This window comes from Perca fluviatilis, chromosome 4, assembly GCF_010015445.1.
Source record: "Perca fluviatilis chromosome 4, GENO_Pfluv_1.0, whole genome shotgun sequence".
Classification (NCBI taxonomy): Eukaryota; Metazoa; Chordata; class Actinopteri; order Perciformes; family Percidae; genus Perca; species Perca fluviatilis.
Genome location: NC_053115.1, coordinates 2,761,000 through 2,787,688, shown reverse-complemented (window position 1 = coordinate 2,787,688; position 26,689 = coordinate 2,761,000). Strand labels below are relative to the sequence as shown.

The 26,689-nt window shown below is 41.1% G+C and overlaps 2 protein-coding genes across 2 annotated transcripts; both read left to right on the top strand.

The window, feature by feature from the left end:
* Nucleotides 1-950: 950 nt before the first annotated feature.
* Nucleotides 951-9,236, top strand: LOC120557399 (complement C1q subcomponent subunit C-like). The gene is made up of 7 exons (XM_039797686.1): nucleotides 951-1,099; nucleotides 3,494-3,667; nucleotides 4,898-5,074; nucleotides 5,372-5,451; nucleotides 5,839-5,955; nucleotides 6,940-7,020; nucleotides 8,898-9,236. The coding sequence occupies exons 2-7, from the start codon at nucleotides 3,505-3,507 to the stop codon at nucleotides 9,048-9,050; spliced, it is 771 nt and encodes a 256-aa protein (XP_039653620.1). The 5' UTR covers nucleotides 951-1,099; nucleotides 3,494-3,504; the 3' UTR covers nucleotides 9,051-9,236.
* A 3,983-nt stretch (nucleotides 9,237-13,219) lies between these two features.
* On the top strand, nucleotides 13,220-22,423 carry LOC120557394 (complement C1q subcomponent subunit C-like). Its single transcript, XM_039797680.1, has 7 exons — nucleotides 13,220-13,368; nucleotides 13,996-14,111; nucleotides 14,234-14,296; nucleotides 16,204-16,357; nucleotides 18,826-18,966; nucleotides 20,759-20,885; nucleotides 22,091-22,423. The coding sequence occupies exons 2-7, from the start codon at nucleotides 14,006-14,008 to the stop codon at nucleotides 22,223-22,225; spliced, it is 726 nt and encodes a 241-aa protein (XP_039653614.1). The 5' UTR covers nucleotides 13,220-13,368; nucleotides 13,996-14,005; the 3' UTR covers nucleotides 22,226-22,423.
* Nucleotides 22,424-26,689: the final 4,266 nt, after the last annotated feature.

Genomic DNA, 26,689 nt, shown 5'->3' with positions numbered 1-26,689 from the left:
TATTATTATTATTATTATTATTATTATTATTATTGTTGTTCAGTGTGTCTTATGACCACATGAGGGCGCCACAAAGTGTTGTTGCTACTTTTACTTAAGTTAAGAAATGAATACATCACTGTCCCAGTTTGTCTGTGTTTGCTTCGGTTTTTTACATCCACGTTACTTTTTTGACAATTTGGTTGAAAGAAACCCATATTTTTTATATAGAAACTTTTTGAAAATAGGTCAAATTTGACCCAAGGACAACAGGGGGGTTAAATAGCTGCACGATTCAATATAATTATATTACAATAAATGCAGCTTCACAACAAAAATGGCCTCATCAGGATTAAATGAGGAGAGGTTTAAAAGCACCATAGCTGTGGTTTAACCCAAAGTTCCTACCGTCTCCAGAACATGACTGATGACATTTAACAAAACAAATACCTTACCTTCCAGGCAACCAGAGAGCAAGCAAGAATAAAATGCTCTTCACAAGTAAAATAAACGATCAGTTCAGTACTTTCATTAAATATGGGTGTTTTAGTCAATATTATTGCATTTGAAAAAACAATGATAAAAGAACTTGACAAAAATGTCTTGAAAAAAGCTTCAGAAACGTGGGAAAAAATATATATATAAGAAATCTACAAAGACCTCGAAAAAAGTTACAAAAAACTTGGAAAAAAGTGACTAAAACGTCATAAAAGCTTCAAAAACGCCGGGAAAAGTGACAAATGTAGAAAAAAAAGTGACAAAAACATCAGGAAAAGCTACAAAAGTGTCCAAAAAACCCGACCAAAGCTATAGTGACGACCAAAAAAAAGTTTTAATTTGAAATTTTGACCCAGAAAGATAAAAGTTGCATGGTCGACAAGAAGACAACACAAGGGTTAACTTGCATTAGATTACTTTAAAAAAGCTTTGGACATCAATCTTTCTGTCAGATCACAAGTTTCATTTCCCCCTGCTTCAGTGTGTGTGTGTGTGTGTGTGTGTGTGTGTGTGTGTGTGTGTGTGTGTGTCAAAATAAAAATTCTTGATCTGTTCCTCAAATGAGGAAATCTCTTTTCATTGCAGCTCCAAATCTCCGCCGGTGAGAAAGAAAACTCGACTGGTGAGTAAAAATAAATAATCTCCAAACATTCAATAATAATTCAACATTACAACAATAGCGAAAATCAAAGCAACATAATATAACTTAAACATTTACATCATTTAAAGAGAAAGCCAACTCAATTATTATTTATCTGCAGTAAAGTTCAAACCTATGCAAATTTTTGTTGTTGAAATTAACTGAAAATCTATGTAAAACTGATGTTTTTTTTTTATTTAGAATTTAAATACTTGCCTATTTCTATTGTGTCTTTCCATGTGTTCAATATTTACACTAACATACTTTATCTTTGCAAACCAGCGTGCCAAATAATTCCACACAGCCATTTAGGTTGGCTATTTCTATGAAAAAGAACTTCTCAGTTAACATTTATCTTTAAAATGTGTTTGAGTGTCGTCAGTAGCGAGAAAACCAAAAATAATCGGTGCTGCCTACACCGTGTTATCCTCCTGCTAGCGTTAGCACCCAGGAGGCTGCAACAGGGCAGGTTTTAAACGTGCTTTTAGCCTCTTAACATGTTGGAGATGTCATTACAAGTGGCTACCCATGTGAATGGATTCCTTCTGAGTGAACACAGTGAATCTGACTGCAGTAGATGAGAAAGAAATGCATAAAAGTCGTGCTAATTCAGCTCTGGTTAGTTCTGGTGTTGAAACAGCAAGACGAGTGCTTAGGGACCGTCTACAAACTACAACACCGAAAAGAGATGCAAAAATATTTATTAATTTAATGATTAAATTGCCTATTTTTGAAAATATTTTCAATCATTAAACTGGTTGATTATATTCTGAAAACTTTGCTTCTTAATAGATAAGGTCTTATTGATGTTTAAAAGCCTTCTCCAACCTGTCAGAAATGTAATGAAGAAATGCTGTTGGCCTAGAAATATTCATATTTAAATAATGAGTCTGTATATACTAGCCTGGTCCTACCAGACTCTGGTACACTAGCCTGGTCCTACCAGACTCTGGTACATTAGCCTGGTCCTACCAGACTCTGGTACATTAGCCTGGTCCTACCAGACTCCGGTACACTACCCTGGTCCTACCAGACTCTGGTACATTTGCCTGGTCCTACCAGACTCTGGTACACTACCCTGGTCCTACCAGACTCTGGTACATTTGCCTGGTCCTACCAGACTCTGGTACACTAGCCTGGTCCTACCAGACTCTGGTCCATTAGCCTGGTCCTACCAGACTCCGGTACATTAGCCTGGTCCTACCAGACTCTGGTACACTAGCCTGGTCCTACCAGACTCTGGTACACTAGCCTGGACCTACCAGACTCTGGTACACTAGCCTGGTCCTACCAGACTCTGGTCCATTTCATTTGTACAGAGAGTCTGGCCACTCTCCATTGACAAGTGTTAACTTCCTTGAAGGCGGGTACTCTGTTGAAGTTTAAAACTATTGGATCTGCCCAGAGCCTCTCTGGATCTGCCATAACCAATCGCTAACATTTGGTCATGACGTCGGCTTAGCATCGCTAGCATTAGCCTTAGCCAACCCATTCACCACTCACGGAGCGAACTGGAAAATCAAACTGTTCCCGAACCCCGTGGGGGCTTCTGGATATTCTGCAGCGTTGCCACAACGGACCGAATGGCTTCGCTCGCGTCTTTCTCCGCCGCCGTTACGGAACTACAACTCAAACTAGCGCACAACCTCAACATCACCGTTCTCAGCCACTCCCTCTGTTCACTGATTGGACCGCCAAATGTTTGGCCGGAGAAAACCCATGAATATACCGCAAACCCAGACGGAGTACTGAAGGGAAATGAATATTGAGTACGTAGTATATACTGGAATCAATGGTGAAAATACCCAAGATGTGTTGCTAAGAAATTGACAAAAATACAGAGTGTCACAAACCAATAATTTAACGCAGGGGTCTTCAACGTTTATTAAGCCAAGGACCCCTTAACTAAAAAAGAGACGGAGCAGGGACCCCCTACTTCATATATTGTATAAAATGAGGTTGCATATAATATAAACAATAACAATAACGTGTAGGCGACCTAAAACCTTTATATTTTTGCATAGAATACCAAGCTATTAAAACAATAATTGTTGGCATGATTTTATAAATCATCTTTTAATATTAAACATGTGGCACAAGAATCTTAGGGTTAACTGTATGGGTAAATGGCTATCTTAGTGACTACCTTACCTATAGGCCAGTGAACCTAGCATCAGTGGTGATAGGTGGTTTTATTTGCTAATAATATGTCAGAATTATGTTAAGACATTTTAATTTATGAAAAAAACCTTTTTGACAATAATTTGGAGGCCCCACTGCAGTGACTCTGAGGACTTTAACGTGATATAATTTCTTCTCGTCATCTCTTGTGTTTTCTCGTCCATTCTACTAAACATCATGAATTGTTATATCCAGTGTTTTGGACCATGGGAGGTTATTATGGGCTAGCGGTTCTGGTGGGTGTGTCCTTGCTTCTGACGACCGGCCAATGTGACGTGAGCTGTAGCGGGTTGGACGGCCGACCGGGAGAGAGAGGAGCTCCAGGCAGAGATGGATATCCTGGAGCAAAGGGAGAGAAAGGAGAGCCAGGTAAATGACAGCCAGTTTTCCGAAACTTCCTATTTCATGGGATTTTTTTGTTTGAATATTTACTTTGTCCTTCCATGTAGTCATACGAAGGCAAAACCATGGGAAATAATCTAATCAACATTTTAGACAGTTTAGAAACAGCAGGGAGCATCATGATTCTTCATGATTCTCTTAATTGAAGCGGCTATAATCAATATTTTGAGCGCCTGTAGCGGCTGGGACAAAATATCGATAAGGCATTATATCGTGCTATCGTGCTATACAAGAATCGAAACGCTAGTGCCAAATATTGATATTTTAATGAATAAAATAAGGCGCTCTAAATAGATTTCCCTGCTCACAGCTTCGCTGCTTCATGGCTCCTCGTGGTGGCGCTCAACACATGAACAAGGGAGACTTGAACATGAGTTAAACAGCCGAACAGGAAGAGGTTTTCAACAGAATGGCAGACAGCAGTTTGAGGAAAATAACAGATGCCCCAGGCACGTTGAAGTCCAAAGTCTGGACCCAGAGTTGCTCTATAGTTGGGTCATTTTAATTTACAGACTGGAAAACTTGTGCTGCAGAATTGTGCTGTTTTCTAACACTTTGGACTTGCAGTGATTAAAGAGAGAAAACCTGCACTTAAACTTTTTACGGGCATTTTGTATTCATAGTTAGACCGATATTGTGATGTATAATTATTGGATTGTCTAGCAATATATGGATTATCGCAGAATTGCTGTATTGTGATATTATCGGTATCATGAGCCGTGTATCGTATCATGAGGTACCCTGTGATTCCCAGCCCTAATCATAACAATGCATTAAATAGGAATGTGAAAGGTGACAACCCTACAGAGAATGATCACCTGAATCTGCAGCTCCCCTCGACTTTACAGTTTAAACTCATTGTTTAGCTGTCCGGCTGCAACTTTACTGTTTTGATTCACTCTCACCGCTCTCATAGCGCCGTTTTCAGAGAAAAATGTGTAAAAAGCCACTGTACACTACCTGCTCAGCAGTAAACAGCAGACAGTCACAGTTAGAGACTAGCTGGTGAACTTAGTAGAGTAAAGAGCCAGACAAAACACAGAGCTAAAAGATAGGGAATAATGGAACTACATTTATCAGGTGGCCAGGTGATAATATTGCTGGATATGTAAATAAGCAATGCCAGCAATTTCAACATATCATCTTGGCCGAAAAATCTGTTATTGCAGGTTGAATCATTCGTCTGTTTGTCTTCAGTTGTGATGGTTGAAGGTCCGGTTGATCCAGGCGTCCTGCTGAGGCTGAAGGGGGAGATTGGGAATCGTGGCTCGCAAGGTGTCATGGGTCCTAAAGGTTACCGTGGAGCTCTGGGAACAGCAGGCTCCCCAGGGACGGCTGGTCGCCCCGGCCCCGACGGGAAGAGCATCGGCCACGGTAATAAAAAGACTGATCTGATTCTACAGCTTACAGTATATATCCTGGTAAACTCATATGTAGGAAACTATTATCTGACAGGACAGAAAACACAGCAGAACCAAAACTTTATTCAATTTTATCGCATTTAAAAAAAAATTGATAAAAGAACCTTGAAAAAAGTTACTTAAATGTTGTAAAAGCTTCAAAAAACGTAGGGAAAAGTGTTTAAAAACTTGTAAAAAAGTGACAAAAAAGTGTGTGTGTCTGTGTGTGTGTGTGTGTGTGTGTGTGTGTGTGTGTGTGTGTGGTTTCTAGGAGGACAGCAGTCCCATCTGCAGGCCCGTTCAGCCTTCTCCGTGATCAGGACTGATAGAAGTTATCCTCGCGTTGGCCAGGTTCACACCTCTCTGTCTAATGTTCAAAATCTGCAAATTATCTAAAAATAGAATTCTTTATTTCTTTTTTCATGTCTGCTGGAGTATGCCTTTTACTACTTCCGTACAAGATCTGAGTACTTCTTCAACTACTGGGCAGTAGTAGTAGTAGTAGTAGTAGTAGATTGTCCCTAAACCTCACCATCAACAGTTTTCATAGGAACTACTAAATAAATAGTGTTACAATTAATTGTTAATGTTCATATTCATCATGTAAAGATAATTGGAAAAATATGTCTGTGTGTGTGTGTGTGTGCGTGTGCGTGTGTGTGCGTGTGCGTGTGCGTGTGTGTGTGTGTGCGTGTGCGTGTGTGTGTCTGTGTGTGTGTGTATGTGTGTGTGTGTCAGGTGGTAACCTTCCAGAATACTGTGGTCAACACACCTGAGGACTTCAACGCAGCCACAGGTCACTTCACCTGCAGAGTATCTGGGGTGTATTACTTCACCTTCCACTCTGTGGCCAAGGTAACACTCTTTTCTACTGCTGCACTTCTTCATATGATACATAAATGGGTTAGGGGTTAAATACAAAGAACTCCATCGCCGAAGGCGGCAGGGTTCCGATTGCACAAACTACCACCAGGAGCTGAATTCCGCCTGTCCCCACCCAGGGGAGGGTCCCTCTGCACAATAGTGGTGCTGATGACCCTACAGGGGTTAAGGTTAGGGGTTGGGGGAGTGGTTATGGTTAGGGGAAGGGGGAGGGGCTTAGGGTTAGGAAAAAATGGTTGGGTTTTTGGCAAAGGGAAATGGGATTTTAGTGTTAGGCATAGGAAAAATTGAGTGCTTAATGTTAGGGAAAAGGCTCTGGGCTAGGGTTAGGGTTAGGGTTAGAAATAACTAGAAATAACAGGGTTAGGGTTATAGGTTATAGAATAAATAACAACAAGAAAGTGTTATTTATGTAATCTGCAGTGGTGGAGTACAGGACCTTTAATAACATACAGCATTAAAATACAATGTACACATTAATGGAGCAGTAATATCAATCCAGAAACTTTTTTTTTTAAGATTATTTTTGGGCATTTCCACCTTTAATGGATAGGAAAGCTGAGATATGAAAGGGAAGAGAGAGTTCAGAAGACATGCAGGAAACTGTCACAGGTCAGACTCGAACCCTGGACCTTCTGCATCGAGGAATAAACCTCTACATGTGTGCACCCACTCTACCAAATGAGCTAACCAGCCACATCCAGAAGCTATTTCACTGACAGGGAATATTTTGCAGAACAATGAATACTTTTACTTTTTGATACTTAAAGTACATTTAGCTTAAGTATGGTTTTTGAATGCAGGACTTTAACTTGTAGTGAAGTATTTTCACAGTGTGGTATTAGTTATTTTACTTAAGTAAATTATCTGAATACTTCTTCCCCCACTGGTAATCTGCACCTACAGCTCCATCATCAAACTGCTTTACAGTTGTTCTGTGTTTTGTGTGTTTTTTAGGTCAGCGTGTGTCTCTATATCGCCAGTGACGCTCTGCTGGACAAGTTGGGATTCTGTGATTACAACAGGAACAGTGAGCAGGTCAGTTTCAGAGCCATGGAGCCCAACAGACGTCTTTGAATTTCTCCTCCCAAGAAGAAACATTACTAGCCTAGAAATCTAGACGCACCCTAGCGGCTGCAAATTACATTTGCAGCCACGGTCGTCTAGCAACTCTCCGTTGGCGTGCGAGCTGGAAAAACCAAATACATAATTATTATTGTCTATAATAGACATAATAGACATAATAGACAATAAGCCATAAACCAATTAAACGTATGTATAACTGACTAAACCATAAGCCCATCATACACGTGTCTCCCCAGCACAAAGCTTCCTAGGGGTAGGGTTGGGTACCGTTTGGATTTTTACGATTCTGATGCCGAACCGGTACTTTTAAAACGATTCCAATTCCTAAACTGATTCTTGAAAAATGACCTCAAAGAAAGGCTTTTATAGAGTTTTTTTTTAATTTAATTTAACAATAAATTTAAGTTTTAAAGTACTTAAATATATAATAAGTATAGTATTTTACATCCGTTTTGGTGAGCCCAGAGGGAAAATATGGCATTTTAAAAATAGCCTACATTTACGGTAGCTAGCTAACGGTAGACTACAGAGAAAGGGCGATGTTTTTACGTCCGTTGGGGAGCGACAGAGGGAAAATATTTCAGACGACACATTAAGTGGAACCGAAATGTGGAACCGAAATTTGCGTTCTAATCCGGTTCGATTCCTATCGTTTGCATAGGAACTGGTTCCATAGCGGAACCGGGTTTCGGTACCCAACCCTACCTAGGAGCCCTCCAGAAAACTCTGCTACTTTCCCCATTTTCAAGTATAGACATCCGGGGCCCTATTTTAACGATCTAAGCACATGGCGTGAAGCACCTGGTGCAGGTGCGTTTAGGGCATCTCCAAATCCACCTTTGCTAGTTTGACGGCGGAAATAAAGGTCCGTGTGCCGGGCACATGGGTCTAAAGGGTTGTACTTAGTGTCTTCATTAATCATAGCATCAAGCATATTGTGCGCACTATGCATAAGCTTAGGCGCATTTTACTAATTTGCTGTTAAAATAACAATGAAATGCTGCGTTATTGACTTTAGACCAGGTTTTTGTTGGTCAATGGCGCGATCACTTCCCGCTGCCTCAAGATAGCAATACTCCCAGAATGTACCTGAACACACCTCCCTATAAGACCAGCACGCCCAGAATGCACCTGAACACACCTCCCTGTAAGACCAGCATGCCCAGAATGCACCAGAACACACCTCCCTGTAAGACCAGCACGCCCAGAATGCACCTGAACACACCTCCCTGTAAGACCAGCACGCCCAGAATGCACCTGAACACTTAAACTAGCAAAGACACTTGGGTCGAGCTTTGCGCTGCGCTGTGCCGGGTTCAAGATAGGGCCCCCAATCTGGCAGACCTTTGACTTTTTTTTCAAACACCACCACCCCTAGCCATCTCACAAGCCCACTCCTGGATTGATGGCACACCTTCATTCTTCCATCCTCTTAAAATAATCGGTCTGGCTATCATTAAACTAGTCTGGACCCAGCTTCTTATGTGCTTATCCATCCTGCTTAGGATTGACCCATCTCCCAGAAAAAATCATCTTGGGCTGAATGGAATCTGGGTCCCTGCAATCTGACATAGGCCATCATGTATTGGCTGTAGTTTTTTAATTCTTGAGTCCCATCAGATAGATTTTCATCGATAATGGTGGTTACAACTCCCATGATCCCACGCTGCTTCACGACATCTTCAAGGTCCGTCTTTTGTTTCGATTGAGGGACCCCCTCGCAGCAGACATTACATACTGTTCGTTTAAGTAAAGGATTTGACTACTTCTTCCACCATTTCTGAGTATTGTCATGAAGCCTTGCTTTGATTTGCTGTGTTGTGTTTCAGGTGCTGTCGGGCGGCGTGGTTTTACAGCTGACAGCCAGACAGAAGGTTTGGCTTGAGTCCTTTAAGGACCAGCAGAGACCATCTGAACTAACAGACAGCCAAGAGAAACAGATCATCTTCAGCGGCTTCCTGCTCTTCGCAAACACAGAATGAAGTTCAGTCGTACACTCAATCATTTTCCTACAACATGGAGTCTGAAAACTTTATGAATTTAACATGTAAACGTTTTTTTTCAGTGGGCAAATTCACCATAACACAGTATCACAGTTATATTTGTGAATCTTTTGATTTTGTCTGTACGTGCTATTAAAACACAATTAAAGTTGATTATTGAGTCTGGGTATGTGTGGTATGATTAAAGGTATCCCCGCTGCTTTCATGTCATCATGGTTCACATAGTTTCAAAAGCAGTGATGGAAGCATTATTCAAATATTTTGAGTAAAAGTAGCAATACTGAAGTGTAAACATACTCTGTTACAAATAAAAGTCCTTCATTCAAAATCATTCTTAAGTAAAAGTACAAAAGTATAAGCTTCGACGAAATACTTAATGGCCCATTTTTGAATATAATATATTATATTACTGAATTATATTGTATCTAATTAAGCTATCTAATTGTAATAATTCAGGCTGTTCTCATGAACCATTCATACATATACCTACAAAAGTGATTCAAGTGAGTCATTTGGATATATTCAAAAACACAGCAGCGGGAGAGCGGAGTAATGTCCTGGAAGAAGTTAAGGAAAAAACACAAAACCTTTTCTCAGGAAACAGGTGATTCTGTCCTGGGATTACTGCTTAGAGGCGCTGACACACCAACCCGATTATCGGCCGTCGGACAGTGTGGCGAGGTCGGTGACTCAAGTCTGTTCGGTGTGTTCATTTTGACCGATTTTACTTGTTGAATCGGCCTGTGGGCAGTCGGACTCAATGACCAATCTGATTGGTGGAGTGCTAGCCCTTGACTAGTGAATCAGTGCACGAGAAAACCGGAGCTGACAACGCCAATATCTTCTTATTATTCACCGTGGTATTCTCTTCTGTTCAGCGAGTAATGACAACAAGGATCCTTCTTGACTACTATCACCTCTCTCTGATGAATACGAGGACTGACCACAGCGTGCTCTGTGTTTACGAGGTCTAGACAGATATTCCCTCATTTTTTTGGGCGACAATACAGATTAGCGCCGCCTGCTGTTATGGAGACGTATTACGTCTCGCGCACGCGCAGAACGTACGCTCAAGTCGGCGTCTCTTCGGTGTGTTCTGAGGCACTTTATGGACTGACGCGAGCCGAATGATCAGTCTGACTGTCTTTTCTGCTGACGGTTAGCCATCAGGTTGGTGTGTCAGAGCCTTTAGTGTATCTCTAGTTTGTCTGTCTCCTTTCTCTTTTCAGTTTTAGCTTTTTCATTTGCTTCAGTTTGTCCTCAGGAGTCCGATTTAGTCATTTAACCAGTTGTCGAAAATCACAGTACATTTACTCCAGTACAATTCTGAGTAAGTTGTACTTTATTTGAGTATTTCCATTTTCTACTACTTTTTATTCCACTACATTTTGGAAGCCTATATTGTAGTTTTTACTCCTCTACATTTATTTAATGTCGGGTTGGTGTATCAGAGCCTTAAGGCGGCGGGTGTTTTAACCCAAACCACAATCTTTTTTCTAATCTCAACTACTTGTTTTGGTGTCTAAACCTAACAGTCGATGCCCTTTACCTGGCTCACAGTCACCTTTCGTCAGCTAAACTCAACTGCAATGGTGGCTGAAACGACCAGCACCTCGTGGATTCCTATACCCCACTCACAGTCACTTTTATATGCACTGAATTAAACTGTAAAGGCCGCTAAACTTCAGTCGTGTGACCGCCGAAATTTCATATGAATTGTTGTGCAAGTTTTTGCACAATATCATACAAACCCGATCATGAGAATAGGGCTGTGTATTGGCAAGAATCTGGCAATACGATATGTATCGCGATACATGGGTCACGATTCAATATATTGCAATATATTTCGATACTCTGCGTAAGGCGATATTTTGGGATTTTTTTAAAGTATAATTTTAGAAAAACTAATATTTAAAAAAAAAAGACATGATGTTCATAAAAGTCAAAGAAGTTTACTTTAGGTAAAAAATTCAGTACACAGAAAATCAAACTTCCAGTTGGGGATTGTGGTTCCCAGGTTCTTAGTGAGCTAATGTTGATATGCTAAAGTAGGACAAAGTTCAGCCATAGCTACGTTGTTAGCTTCTAGCAAAATGTCAGGCACTGTTAGGGACAGTAAACACTTTTAGGCACTGTTAGGCACGGCTAGGCACTGTTGGGCACTTGTAGTCCAGCCGGAAGTAAAGGCTGGACTACAATAGAGCTGTTTGGAGCAGTTTGTGAACAGTGTTCTCTGTTGGAGATGGTAAGTCCCTTTGGGGTGGACATTGGGCTTTTTCACTTTGTAAACCTATAACATGCACAAAAAAGATATATAACACAATAAAGGAAAGGGAAAAAGCAAAAAAACAGAATATGAGCACTTTAACTTTAAAAGTTTTTTTAAAAGCAGACAGAGAGTTTTCACAGACAAATAGACGAAGTGGCCAGCCAACACATATATGAACAGTGACATCTTTAAACACCCTGACCAAATACACCAAAACATCTTCCTACATATTCAAATTATAAACAAATAAAATACTGACCTGTTCAAAATGTCAGCATTGAACATCTCACAGAAGGGAAGATGGAACGGAGATACCCTGACATTTTTGCAAATGGACGTCCTTACCCAGACTCAGGTCAGAAAATCAACAAAGCTATGCTAGCAGTTTCCCTCCACTTCCATTCTTTGTGCTAAGCTAGGCTAACCACGTACTGGACCTAGTTTAAAATGTCAATAATTCACAAACCACTTTTTTTAATTAATTTTGGGCCTTTCAAGCCTTTATTTTGACAGGACAGCTTAAGACAGGAGATGGGAGAGATAGGGGGAATGACATACAAAAAAGGAATTGAACCTGCGGCCGCGTGAGGAATGAGCCTTTGTACATTGGGCGTACGCTTAACCAGGAGAGCTATCCAGGCGCACCACAAACCACTTCATGTTCATCACCAAATCTCTGCTATCAAATGAATAACTTTAGCGGAGGAGAGCGGCATGCTGTAGATCAGGGGTTGCGAACCTGTGGCTTTTGAACCGTATACAGATGTGAATAACAAAGACTGTCAGGTTTCCCACTGAGTCAATCTAAGTAAGAAAAATAATATGAAAATTGCTATGTATTATGACTGCTATTAGATCTGGAAATCACTGTTGCTGTTGTAGTGTGGACGTGCATGTGTTGCGTGGCTTTTTTCTATGGTGTGTGTTTTTTTGTGGCTCTTTATGCTGAACTGGTTGGCCACCCATGCTGTAGATAGACTGTTACAGGCTCAATGTAAATGCTTTTTCTAAAATAAACATTACAGCTGTCTGTATAATATCCCCTTAATTCCCACAGTTCTGTGTGTTGCCCCATCACATTGAAAAGTTTCGTGCAACCCCTGTGCAGGCTATGGAAGTGAAACGTCTTTGTTTTTTTGCACACTTCTTCTTTCTGTGAACTTTAGCCACTTTGCCATGGCCTCAGTCTACCTCCTCTTAGAACAAGAGGTGGCAAACCATCACACTATCACATGTGTGTAATGTCCAGGTGTCCACATACGTCTGACCATTTCACTGCTGCTGATTTTGTGTCAGTTTTACAGCATGCTGCTGCTGTAAAAAGTTATAAATCTAAATACAGAAAAGGTTGATAAACATTCAAAAATCTCTCTCTCTCTCTCTCTCTCTCGCGCTTTTTTCTCTATCTCTGTCTGTCTCTCTCTCTCTATGTCTCTCTCTCTCTCTCTCTCTCAATTCAAAGGGGCATTAAAGTTTCAGTAACAATGTTGCTAAAGCATCAAAATACAATTTGTCCAAATATTAACACAATATTAGGATTGATTTATAATAATTAGTACATTGTGTGCGTGCGTGCATGTGTCTCTGTCGCTCAGATTGAGGCATATTGTACATATTGGGCAGCAAGATATGCCCTGTCTCCTTCTTCAAGGAGAACTTTTCATTTTGAAAGGACACTCAGCTCTTTGAAATCTGGGATTACAGAGGTACATTTGTTAAAATAATGTTTTTGTGTGTCATTGAATGCGTTACATTATAAAATGCTCTAAATCTAAATACAGAAAAGGTTGATAAACACGTTTAAACTCTCTCTCTCTCTCTCTCTCTCTCTCTCTCGCTCTCTCTCTCTCTCTCTCACTTACTCACTCTGTCCCTCCAGCTTTCAATAACTTCCCAAAATTGCAGAACTACATACAACAGGCTCTGAAAATTATTTCTGACGTTAAAGCAGCTGCAGGACTCGGAGCTTCACTTGAGTTTGCTCTGAACTCACCGAGGTGGTTTTGATTCTTCTTTCTGGTTGCTGAGGTGAGTTTTATTCATGTTTTTACATTCATTTCCCATGACTGTGTGTTGATTGCAGTTTATCAGATTGAAGTCAACAACATTAATTTGTAAAAGAGAATCCGATAATCTGCGGTTTCTCCTTTCTTTGTCATTATGATTGCGTTTTTATTTTTATATTAAAAGAGAACTTTGATATTTGATCATAATCTGACCTCCGTTTCTTTCGTTACACTGAAGCTAATTTCTTTGCTTTCTTTCTCCCTCTCCTCCTCCCTTCTTCTCTCCTTTCCCCTGGCCTCCTCGCTTCTGTCCTTGTTTCCTCTTTTTCTCTTCTCATCTTTCCTTGTCTTCTTCTCTTATCCCCTTCCCCACGTCTCTTCCTTTCTTGTACTCTACTTTTTCCTCCTATCATCTCCTCCTTTCTCCTCCATTATCTCCTTCTAACCTTCTATTCGTCTTTCCTTATTTCTATGGGTTTCTTCGTTCCTTTCCTCCTCTGCTGTCTTCTTCTTTCTTCGTCTTTTCATCACCTCTCTTTCTCTTCTCTTGTTTAATCTCCTATCTTCTTACGTTTCCATCTCCCTTCCTTCTCCTTTTTTTAATTTCCTCGTCTCCTCTCATCTCTCCTTGTCTCCTCATCCCTGTCAGGTTCGTCATCATGCTCCATCGTTGTTTTCTCACGATCGGAGCTCTACTCTCATTGGCCACACACCTGCTGGTCGCCATGGAGTCCTGCCCGGCAACAGGGATGCCTGGGATGCCAGGTAAGTGCATGCATGTTTGTATTTGTGTATATATATATATATATATATATATATATATATATATGTATGTATATTATTTAGTTTTCTTTTGTTTGTTAATCTGTCTGTCTTTCTGTCCTCAGGTATTCCTGGGCTGCCTGGCAAAGACGGTCGTGACGGAGAGAAAGGACAGAAAGGACTGCCAGGTATCGAACACACGGTTCACACAGTTCACACGGTCCCAGCCTGCACTCACAGAATTACGTGAAATGATCATGAACTGTTAACACCGCATTACATGGTGGTGGCCACACGGAATGTGTGAATATTCCGTGTGGCCACCACGGAAAACGCCAGTGTAAAGTCAATGAGAAGATGATGTAGCATTAAGATCAACTACGGTAGTGAGTACTATGAAAGCCCGAAAATCCGCGTAGGGAGGTTGGTTGGAGGGGTGGATGTGTCAAACAACACAGGACTTAGGTGTTTAGGGGTTAGGGGGTTAGAATTACAGCCACTAGAGCCAGTCCCACAAGGAGCTTTCCTTAGTATGTGCCATTTCTGTGTCTCTAGCTACTGAGGAGGAGAGAGGGGGGGGGCAAGGTGGAGGGTGGGGGTGTGGTCTTGACCAACTGTCACTTTGCTCGTTTGAAAGCCATGATGTCTCTCTCTCTCTCATGGGTGCACCAAATTCTCTGGGCGGGCAAAGCAGAGAAAGGGGAGGTAACCTTTCCCCTTATGACCTCATAAGGAGAAGATTCCTGATTGGTCCATCTGAGCTTTCATTTTCTCAAAGGCAGAGCAGGATACCCAGGGCTCGGTTTACACCTATCACCATTTCTAGCCACTGGGGGACCATAGGCAGACTGGGGGAACTCATATTAATGTTAAAAAACCTCATAAAGTGACATTTTCATGCCATGGGACCTGTAACTTGTTTTTCGTGATTATGTGAAACTGCCCCAGATTTTGACAGAATTCTGTGAGATCAGGTTGCACGGTTCACATCTGGGATAGGATTTCTTAAAAATTAATCGCAATCGTTTCGGGCGGCGCTAAGACCTGGACGCAACCACAGTGGCTCTGCAAAATAGTCTCGGGAAGCACCCTGCAAAAGAAGACACCCCATACAATATTAAATTAAGTTAACTGATCTCACAATACAGTAACGTGAGCTATTTAAATTAGCTGATACATGGTTAAACATCATTTGCTGTTATGTTGTTGTGTATCGGCCAGCAAATCCCGTTATGAATCGGGGCCCAACACCTCCCAGTTAGAGAGTTAATTCCGTAAACATATGTTTTGTAAATCTTTACAATCATTTGCCAAAAATAAAAAGCACGCCTGCCTTGTTGCACGCGGAATTTAAGAACAGCAACACAAAGAAGGTGAGGGGGCGCCGGATTATCCGGAAAATGAACTGTTTGTCCAGACAAAGAACATCCATACTGGTCCAGGGGTGTCAAACTCAACTTCACTAAGGGCCACACTGGAAAATGAGAATCATATTAAGGGCCAGACATGTTTGACATGCTTTTTTCAACCGAAAAGTTGAAAAACACCTTTGACTGTATTATTTATGTCTCATATAGCTTTCTCACTAACAGTTTGGTTGACATAAAGCCCTAAAGAGTCAGCAAAAAAGTTCCTTAGCCATCATAGAGTTTAGCAAATCAAAAATGTATTATTTTTTCACAGCCTGAATATGTAAACTCTCTGGTGCTATGGCAATTTATGAGCCTCAAAGTCGGCAAATCTGCCAAATTCTGCTTTTGAGTGTCGCACAACTGCAGTCTGTAAAACAGTTTCCCGTCTTTTTGGTTTGGTTCACATCTAAAATCTATTGTGAACATAAATTGATATGCACATATTATATGATCAAAATTTGCAAGGGGCCAGATTTGGCCCGCGATCCTTGAGTTTGACACGGGGTCTAAATCTTCTACACATACTAGATAGAATACAGTGAAGTAAAAAACATGAATGCGAAGAAGTCTTTCTGCACAGGCAAATAAATCCCCAAAATGTTGAACTATTCCTTTAAACTGTCCAAAACAGCAGCTCAGTGTGGCCGGTTGATATGTGTTCAGCATGTTGTCGCTGTTTACAGGAGCAGCCTGGCAGGGCGGCCTCGGCCCTCAGAAGGGAGAGAAGGGGGAGCCGGGCCAGTTGGGGTTTCCTGGAAAACGAGGACAGAGCGGTGAACCGGGAAAACCTGGGATCCCAGGAATTGCTGGACCTCCAGGGGCACCGGGAGAACCAGGGTATGTAATCAGAGCAAGGCACTTGAGCAAGGCACATGACAGCAGGGGCGGATCTAGCGGGCTGGCATAGGGTGGCAAATGCCCCCCTAAAAGAAAGCCTTGCCACCCCTGCTGCCACCCCAGTTGGCAGCAACGAATTAAAAGTTACGGCCAATTTGACCATTTACAAGCGCGAATCTCCAAAGTCTGACTGCAGTCAGTCAAAAACTGTTTGCTTCCTCATCACCTGTCTTACCTTAATACCTTTCCTGTGATAAAGCCCCTTACTTCCATCATACTTCTATCTCCTATTAAGTGAGATCACATTGTATGGTCGCCTCAAATGCAGGACACTGATTGCATGAGATTAAGTTTGTCTGTGTAAGTTTGTAAATGGCAGCCTGTGCCCTTTTGTAGTGTGCACATACTATTTCTCATCACACTGTGATAACTGTGATTAAATTCAGTATATATACGTCTGCCATATGTTGCCACCCCTCAAAAAGTCCTGCCCCCCCTCTCGCCACCCCATAAATATTTGCATATTCCTAAATAACGTGGGGTTCAATATAGTCTGACGTGGTCATACTCAGATTCTAGACAGAATATGAGTCTGGTACTGCTCCATTGGGCTGTGATTATGGGGCGTGTTTCAACCGACCGGAAAGAAAATGCCTCTGCACTCAATTGGATAGACCTACAACCAATCAGAGCAACAGATAGACCTACAATCAATCAGAGCAACAGATAGACCTTCAACCAATCAGAGCAACAGATAGACCTATAACCAATCAGAGCAACAGATAGATCTACAACCAATCAGAGCAACAGATAGACCTTCAACCAATCAGAGCAACACATAGACTTACAACCAATCAGAGCAACAGAGACAGACGTCACAGAAGCTGCAAGTCAAAGGCAGAGGCAGCAGTTTCGGTGTCGTGCGGACGGTTGTGGCGATGTGTATCCATACGTGATCGTGGTTCTCTGTTCCTCTTTTAAAATTAATGCGCTGTCGATATTTTCTACAACAGACGCAATGGCAGCCATCTCTGTTGTAAACAAATTCAACCCAAGCACTCTTTGGTGACGTGGTTGATTACGTTACTGTTGATCATCTGTCCATCATCGTATAAAGCCCGACCCCTGACAATTTGATTGGTCTGAACAGCTCTGGTTCGAGCGTAGTTGCTTCACAACGGATCAAGTCCAGACCGAACTTCCAGACCTCAAATTCTGTGGGCAGGGCTAAGTTCGGCTGGTATCCATGCTAGGTTCAATGGACCTTTTTCACAGCAGACATGTTGACTTGTCATAGTAGGAAAAGCACAGCTGAAACTGATAACCTTAACGATGGCTCAGTTCCATCAAGTGTCCCAGTAAGATATTTCAGTGAGTCAGCATGCACAATACCAGGACCTCTCCTAAGTGGAATGCAGCCATCATTAATGGTTTCATACCAGGACCTCTCCTAAGTGGAATGCAGCCATCAGTAATGGTTTAATACCAGGGTCTCTCCTAAGTGGAATGCAGCCATCAGTAATGGTTTAATACCAGGACCTCTCCTAAGTGGAATGCAGCCATCAGTAATGGTTTAATACCAGGGTCTCTCCTAAGTGGAATGCAGCCATCATTAATGGTTTAATACCAGGACCTCTCCTAAGTGGAATGCAGCCATCAGTAATGGTTTAATACCAGGGTCTCTCCTAAGTGGAATGCAGCCATCAGTAATGGTTTAATACCAGGGTCTCTCCTAAGTGGAATGCAGCCATCAGTAATGGTTTAATACCAGGACCTCTCCTAAGTGGAATGCAGCCATCAGTAATGGTTTAATACCAGTACCTCTCCTAAGTGGAATGCAGCCATCGTTAATGGTTTTGAACACACCTGTGCTTTTCCTACTATGACATGTCAACATGTCTGCCGTGAAAAATGTCTATGGCACAGGTGTCAAACTCAAGGCCCGCGGGCCAAATCTGGCCCCTCGCAGATATTGATCCGGCTCTCATATCAATTTAGGTTGACAATAAATGTTGGCACACGTAGTTTTTTTTACTTTTGCAGACGTTTTTTTCAACATTTTTGCCACTTTTGCAGAGGTTTCTTTGGTGCTTTTTCCAATGTTTTTTTCCGATGTTTTAGTAACTTTTTCCAGCATTTTTTTTGCCACTTTTTCCGAGTTTTTTTGCTGCTTTTTTCAATGTTTTTGCCACTTTTTCAGACGTTTTTGATGTTTATGCGATGCCGGCTAAGGAACTTTTTCCCGACTTTTTTAGGACTTTATGTCGACCAAACTGTAAGTGAGAAGACTTTATTAGACATGCGATAATACGGTCAAAGATATTAGATTTTTCTTAAACTCTACATCTGGCCCTTGATGTGATTCTCATTTCCAGTGTGGCCCTCACTGAAGTTAAGTTTGGTCTATGTGGGTCCCCAGCAGGTTAAAGCAGCTCTGAGCATTACTGTGTTGTTTTCTGTGGCTGCAGGGCTGCTGGAGTCCAGCAGCAGGCGGCCTTCAGCGTGGCCAGAGGAACCAACGAATATCCTGAGAAAGCCAGCATCATTCGGTTCACCAAAGTCATCACCAACATCAATGATGACTACGACACCAGTACAGGACGCTTCAGGTGAGAAACCATCTGTTTCTTTTCATATTTTACAGAAACCAATGAAGATGTTTTTTTTTACTACAAACTTGTATGATAATCAAACAAACGTATTGTTATTTTTGTAAAGGTCAGACTACATTTTTTTTGTATGAGCTCATTGTTTGCAGTGTTTGACTCGCAGCTGAAATTCAACGAGAACACAGACTGTATACAGGGGCGATTTTTTTAAATGGGGTGGCACAGGGGTGACCAATGAACAGTCTGACATTCTATCAGAATACAGATTAGAAAATCTGCTTGGAAATATAAGAAATATTGGATAGAAAAACACAATGTAAATCTGCTCAATAAAACATCACGTTCATTTTTAGCTTCACTTGTTTTTATTTTAAACAAATTGTAGCCTATACGATTAGAATACACATTTTCTATAGGCTCAGTCTGACACTTAAAAAAAAAAGTCAGTCGAGTCAGACCTGGGACGATTTCCTGCATGTCTTCCCCCTTTCATTGCTTTCCTATCATTAAAGGTGGAAATTCCCAAAAAATAATCATTAAAAGAAATAAATTATCAGAGCAGGTAGTCAAGTGACAGTACGCTGATCCAATAGAAATCCCAATTGTCAGATTGACAGCACTTTAGCCCAATGGATTTGTGTGCTGGTTTAATGGGTTGTCTGTGAAAGACAAAAACTGTCTAAATAAGTTCAAGGTCTGCTCCAAGATCACTGGAGTCCAGTGGAAAGACCTCACCTGCATGGAAAACCCATCATTATGCAAATTATTTTATTCTTTCAGCTATCAGGCTACTAAACACAACCCGTTGATCTGTGCAGGTGTTGTGACATGCTAATGTTGATGTTTTGATTGTTGTCTTTAGTTATGCATTTACTTATTTTATTTACACTGATGGGATTGACTGTAAAAATGAATTGTCTCTTGGGGATTAATGAAGTATTCTGAATCTGAATGTCCTAGTGAGTGTAATGTAAACGTGACTTGTCTACAGCCACGCTAGCTGCTCTGTGAGGCTGTACATAGTGGTGCTTTGAGCTAAATGCTAATGCTAGCTTGGCAACATGGTCAGAACAAAAGTGCTGATTTGTAGCAGGTTTTAATGTTTATCTTGTTCGCTATCTTAGTTTAGCGGGTTAGCATGCTAACATTTGTGTTAATTAATTAGCACTCAACACAAAGCACAGCAGAGGCTGACTGAATGTCATGAGATTTGTTGGTGTTTGGTCATGAACCAATCCAGTATTGGATGCATTTTAATTTTGACATGATAATGGCTCTAGAAGAAGAATTAAGGTATCACTAAGTTATTAAGATAGAATAGGCTAGTTGTGTGTACATCCACAAAACCTGAGTATTCTGTACCAAATTGCATGGCACAACATCCAATAGTTGTTGAGACAACAATAAATGTCAACCTCATAGTGGCACTACAGGAAAAGTCTGGGGCTTCACCAAAGTCAGTAGGATTAGTAGGATTTATCCTCTGGGGAACATGAATCTTTGTGCAAAACTTGATGAAATCCATCCCATAATTGTTGAGATATTTTAATCCGGACCAAAGTTTGGACAAACCGACAGAACGGCATCCATGTAATGTCACTAGCTAGCATGGCTGAAATCTATTTTTATAAATTAATACATTTTTCCCTGGTTGATCTGGAATTTTTAAAGCAAGCCAAATAAAATAAAACATTTCTGTTCCTACAAGACTTCCAGTGTGGTCAAGCTGCACAACCAGATAGTAGAAAAAAATAATGATTGAATGTGAATAAATCAAGTTTGTGTGTTGTAGGTGTCGGGTCCCGGGAACGTACTACTTTGTGTACCACGCCTCTTTAGATGAACGACTGTGTGTGCTGATGAAGCTGGGAGAAACCCTGCTGGCGTCGTTCTGCGATCATCGCCGCGTCAGGAGACAGGTACGAGCATAACACAATACTATACTCCAGAATTATTTTACGTTAGCTGATCCTGGATAGCAAAACATGGCATTTCCAAATCTGGAAAACTGGGCACATGAAAGTCTAGATTTGACAGTGCTGTCACAGTCGAGTGCAAATGTGAGTTGTGCAAGCGTCACTTTGCGACACACAGGTAGGGTAGACCAGATTTCATGTGGATCTGTTTTGCTGGTAGCAACAGAATAATGAGATAGGTACATGACATAGCAGCAATTTATTATTTAGCATCACAGCTTCACGGCATGATCCCTGATGTCAGTTCTAGATTAGAGGCCGAAGTAGCCTCCAAGAACCTGCTAACGAGAGACTTCTGTAATGTCTGAAGTAGCCTCCAAGAACCTGCTAACGAGAGACTTCTGTAATGTCTGAAGTAGCCTCCAAGAACCTGCTAACGAGAGACTTCTGTAATGTCTGAAGTAGCTGACAAGAACCTGCTAACGAGAGACTTCTGTAATGTCAATACAATAAAAATGGACCTACATAACGAAGTTCGTTCACTGCTGGCTACAAGTTAGCAATCAAACACAACAAAGGCTGTCATTTGAATGGCGTTTTCAGTTAACGTTAGCAATCAAACAATCATAGATAGCTAAACGTTTGCCGGTTTCGGATCCCTTGGCGTTATGCCGTAAACCGTTTAAATCTAGGGTTGGGTACCGTTTGGATTTTTACGATTCCGATGCCGAACCGGTACTTTTAAAACGATTCCGATTCCTAAACCGATTCTTGAAAAACTGAAAAACTACATCAAAGAAAGGCTCTTTTATAGAGTTTTTTTCTTTTTATTTATTGAAAATTATTTAAATTTAACAATATATTAACGTTTTCAAATACTTAAATATATAATAAGAAAGAGAAAAAGAGAAAGTGTGATACTTTTACGTCCGTTTCGGTCAACACATTAAGTGGAACCGAAAAGAGGAACCAAAATTTGCGTTCTAATCTGGTCCGATTCCTACCGGTTGCGTAGGACACAATGAGTTTCGGTACCCAACCCTATATAAATGTGGGCACGCGCAACTCACATCTGCACTCGACTCACATCGGGTAGTGACAGTCCCTTAATATTTCGCTGAAGTACTGCATGAGTGAATGTAATTAATTGTAGTACTCTCATTCATTGCAAAAAGATGCACCTGTATTTAAATTTCGACTGATTCCAGGTGACTTCGGGCAGCTTGGCGGTCTACCTGTCCAGGGATCAGGAGGTTTGGCTGGAAACTAAAGACTACAGAGGGATGAGAGGAACACCGGCCGGTTACAGCACGTTCTCCGGCTTCCTGCTGCACCCTCACTGATCTAATGGACGGGGGAAAACACAAAACTGCCTTTTTCCTAATTTTTCCTAAACAGTTTTACATCAACTCCCAAGTCTTCCCTTCCTTCACGCTCACATTAAAAGCATTTGATGCAATGAATTGATCTTCTCTGTCAGTAAGCTGATAATTTGAACTGGAAAACCAAAGAAACACAAATAAACAGCTGAAAAAAACACACCAGAATGTGATTTCTCACTTTTTATTTTATTCCTTCTCTGGCTGATCATAACACAGAGAGCTACTTTGCATCTCCATGCATTGTTTAAAGACAGCTGTGTCACAATGTCTGCATCAGTTGTGTTATTTGTGCCCACTCTTCCTTTCTGTCCCTCTTTTCAGCCACATTGCCCCTTCATTGCAAATCTTTACCCTTTCACCAGATGGCGATATTCTTTTTCTCCCACTATGGCCACGCCAAGACCCGCCCTTCAATAGCTATTGGCTAGGCGTCCATGCTTACGCAAGGTAACGTAACCTGATTTGTTCAGGTCCTATCCCCTGACCAATCAGCTATCCTAACCTTAACCACTCAAGGTCAAATGCTTAACCCCAACCAATCGACCACTATGGCGACGCCAAGTGGGTCTTGGCGTCGCCATAGTGGGATTCGTAATTTTGCCACCAGATGCCCCTCAGACTTTCCGACCTGTCCCAGTCACCTGACTCTCTCATTCACCTGTTCAACTTTCCCTTTATCAGCCCTGTAGTACAGACCCAATCACAATTTTTGTTTACAAAAACTCCCGGGTGGAAAACTCCTGCATCCCATACATGTCATTTTTTTAAAGATAATTTTTTGGGCTTTTCCGCCTTTATTTGATAGGACAGATAGGTGAGAGAGAGGGGGAAAGACATGCAGGAAATTGTCACTGGTCGGATTCGAACCCTGGACCTCTGTGTTGAGGCATAAACCTCTCAGGATATGTGCGCCTGCTCTACCCACTGAAACAACCCGGGCACGCATACATGTAATTTAACGGCGCTGAGCAAACAAGAACTCTAGCATCGTTCTCAGCCACTCCCTCTGTTCGCTGATTGGACCACCAAAAAAATTGGCTGGATTACATGCATGCTTTGTTTCCAGAGAATGTGTGAAGGCAATTTGAATTAAGCATGGGAATGACGGACTCTGCCACTTAGAATAACCATGAGGTAATTACAAGATGTAAAAGCATCAAATGGCTATTGCAGAAAAACAAACTGATCATAAATGGGGTATTTTTGATAAGGTTATTATAGCTAAACATGGTTGATTCATAAGGGCATCACACCATGATGCAGATTAACACTGGAAAATACATGTCACCACTTTACCAGCCTGGTCTCACCGAATTAGGACAGAAAGGACTGCCAGGTATCGAACACACGGTTCACACGGTCCCAGCCTGCTCTCACAGAATTACGTGAAATGATCCCGAACTGTTAACACCGCATTACGTGGTGGTGGCAAGGAATGTGTGAAAATTTTGTGTGGCCACTACGGAAAACAATGCCAATGTAAAGTCAATGAGAAGATGACGTAGCATTAATAGTGACTACGGTAGCGAGTAGTATGAAAGCCCGAAAATCCGCATAGGGAGGTTGATTGGGGGGATGGATGGGTCAAACAACACAGGACTTTCACCCAGGAGACCGGGGACCCGTGTGCAGGGCCGGCTCTAGTCCTTTGGTTGCCCTAGGCGAGATTGAGTTTTGCGCCCCCCTAGTCTCGCATTGCCAGATCTCCACAGTGCTGTGTCAGCAATAGAGTAGCAATGTATGTTCATTTTAGTTTCTAGCTTGCATGTAAATTAGATGTCACCAACATTTGGTCTAATCATAACTGGTCTGGCAACCCAAAGGCCAGTGTTTTGAGCATTAAACACTTCATTTCCTGCATTGAGGTTAATTTTTATGCACCTGTCTACCTTTTTCTGAATCAATTTATGCTGGAATTATCTTTAGGCTATGTAAAGGGAAACATAGATTACAATCCAAATATAAAAACATAATGGAATATTTAGCAGTAAGGCTGTCAGGCATTCTGTATTGCTTTCATCTATTTATTATCCTGTAGATCGACTTTTCTAATTATATCTGAGTCACCACACATGTAGCCTATCATTTACTATCACGGGTCGGCAACCTTTTTGATATGAAGTGCCCTTTTCAAAATGTATTGTTTATTAGTGTGCCATGTCAACATTAAGTTTAATTATGACATCACATCAAAATGTAATATCCAGGTATATTATTATTATGATTATGGAAACATGGTTTTAGTATGCAGCGTCCTGATTGGTGTAAAATGACAAAAATATCACTGTCAAAGAGCCTGAAGCGAAAAGTTGTGGAAAAGCCCAGCTTTAATAATCAATGGACTGATAAGAAGGTACTATATGCCTCATTTTCAATGAAATGATGCTGTTGCAAAATAATAATAATAACACAACCAGCATCATTAACAAGAACGAAGAACACGAACATAACGATTGCGTCATTCACGTGCATATGAAGTAACTACATGTATTTGTTTTGGTCTTATAATGCATCCATATCCATGCGGATGAGAGAGTGCTTCAGCATTTCAACCATGATTTCAACACATCAATAACTCTCTTGCACACATATTTCCAGCGTGCCATTGGTTAAGGTCCCGCGTGCCCATGGTGGCACACGTGCCTAAGGTTGCCGACCCCTGCTCTAAGTGATATAGGCTATTACAAGAATAAAGTCACAATATTTCAGAAAATAATCCACCTGCACCATAGTCTGCTGTGCATTACGTGATAGCTCTGCTGATACGGTAGATCTCAGACCTTCTGACAGACTCAGAGCCCCGTTTGGGTCTCTGGTCTCTAAATGACACAACGTTTAGGGAAGTGGCTGTACACTGCTCTACATCTTAGGTGAAAAAACCAAAACTAGACCTACTGCAGAAATACACAGAGCACAAACGAGACACCAGAGCCGGCCCGACGCATAAGCGGCTGCTTAGGACCCCGTGGCTACCAGAGGGCCCCCAAGAGCGCTTGAAATGTCTCACAACTGAGTTCATAACAGAGCCGGTCTATTTAAAGATAAAGTGTTGCTGCTAATTGGTCTCACATTAGTCTTTAAATGCTTTTTTGCACATTATGAGTGCTAAAACTAATATTTACAATTCACAAGTTGGTTTATTGCCAAATGCAGTGGCGACATGTTACAATGTGGACCAACATTGTAACAGACTCAAAAGGGACGCCAATAGACCCGACCAAGCACGTTTAGTTAAAGCGCGTTATATGACGCTAAAGGAGACTTTTAGCGCCAATAACAACAACAAAGGCACCTGACCAGTGTATGTAAGTACACAAGGAATTATGACAAATAAATTAATCTGAATCCAATCTAAATCTGAATCTGAGATTACCCCAAAACAATATTAATCATGGTTAGACTTTTGCATGTAATAGGATGACATGTCCCAAAAACAAGGTCAAGGCAAGAAAAAGCTTTTTTGTTCCAAACTCGCAGAAATAGAAAAACAAATGACATGAAAGAGGATCTGAGAATAACAGAAAATGACAAACTGGCATATTTCACAGGATATAATTATAAAAAATATACAGTACATCAGCTATTTGTTGATAGATACTGGAAATTAAGTAATTTGTGGAACTGATACTGGCATCCGGCAAAAATACTGTCAGGAAAGCCTGAACAACAAAAAGGGAAGTTCAGAGAAAAACAGAACGAAATGTCAATTTGGAAGAAAGATTTTTGTTTAGCCAGATACATTCAATGATGCTTCATCATCAGTTCTTCATCAGGTGGAGTCTTTCCTGACATGTTTCACTTCCTCTGATGGGCCATTTGCTTTGTCAGATGAATGCAATAAAAATAATTACAGATTAAGTGATAAATGCTAAAGACAAGAAGCTTATGTCGATCTTACTAGCTGCGAGTAGAAAGGCCATAACCCATAAATGGTTGAAGCAACAGGCTCCTTTGATCGATGACTGGATAGAAATAGTTTATGACATATACAAAATGGAGAGATGGACATATTATCTCGAACTTCGGCAAGAAGATTTTGCCAGCTTATGGTTTAAGACAGCGGTGTCAAACTAATTTTCATAAAGGGCCACACTGGAAAAGAGACTCACATCAAGGGCCAGACATGTAGAGTTAAATTCACATGCATACATCGAAAAAATTAAAATATCTTTGACTGTATTACTGAATGTCACTTTTTTGGCCACTTTTGTAGCTTTTTCCGACTTTTTTGTGACTTTCTCAGATGTTTTAATCCTACTTTTTTTTATGGGGTTGCATCGTTTCGTTGCTTTTTTTTGTCGCTCTTTTCAACTTTTGTCGCACTTCATCAGACATAAACCCCTAGAAAGTCAGCAAAGAGTTCCTCCTGCCATCATAGAGATAAGCAAATCATGCAAAACAATGATTGATGATTTCATCGTCTGA

Bases quoted from the DNA above. Each gene is read 5' to 3' on its own strand.
- LOC120557399 (XM_039797686.1), top strand. From the start codon at position 3,505: ATGGGAGGTTATTATGGGCTAGCGGTTCTGGTGGGTGTGTCCTTGCTT. The intron at 5,956-6,939 runs GTAACACTCTTT...TGTGTTTTTTAG, and splicing joins CCTTCCACTCTGTGGCCAAG to GTCAGCGTGTGTCTCTATAT. The intron at 7,021-8,897 runs GTCAGTTTCAGA...GTTGTGTTTCAG, and splicing joins ACAACAGGAACAGTGAGCAG to GTGCTGTCGGGCGGCGTGGT.
- LOC120557394 (XM_039797680.1), top strand. From the start codon at position 14,006: ATGCTCCATCGTTGTTTTCTCACGATCGGAGCTCTACTCTCATTGGCC. The intron at 16,358-18,825 runs GTATGTAATCAG...CTGTGGCTGCAG, and splicing joins GGGGCACCGGGAGAACCAGG to GGCTGCTGGAGTCCAGCAGC. The intron at 20,886-22,090 runs GTACGAGCATAA...GACTGATTCCAG, and splicing joins ATCGCCGCGTCAGGAGACAG to GTGACTTCGGGCAGCTTGGC.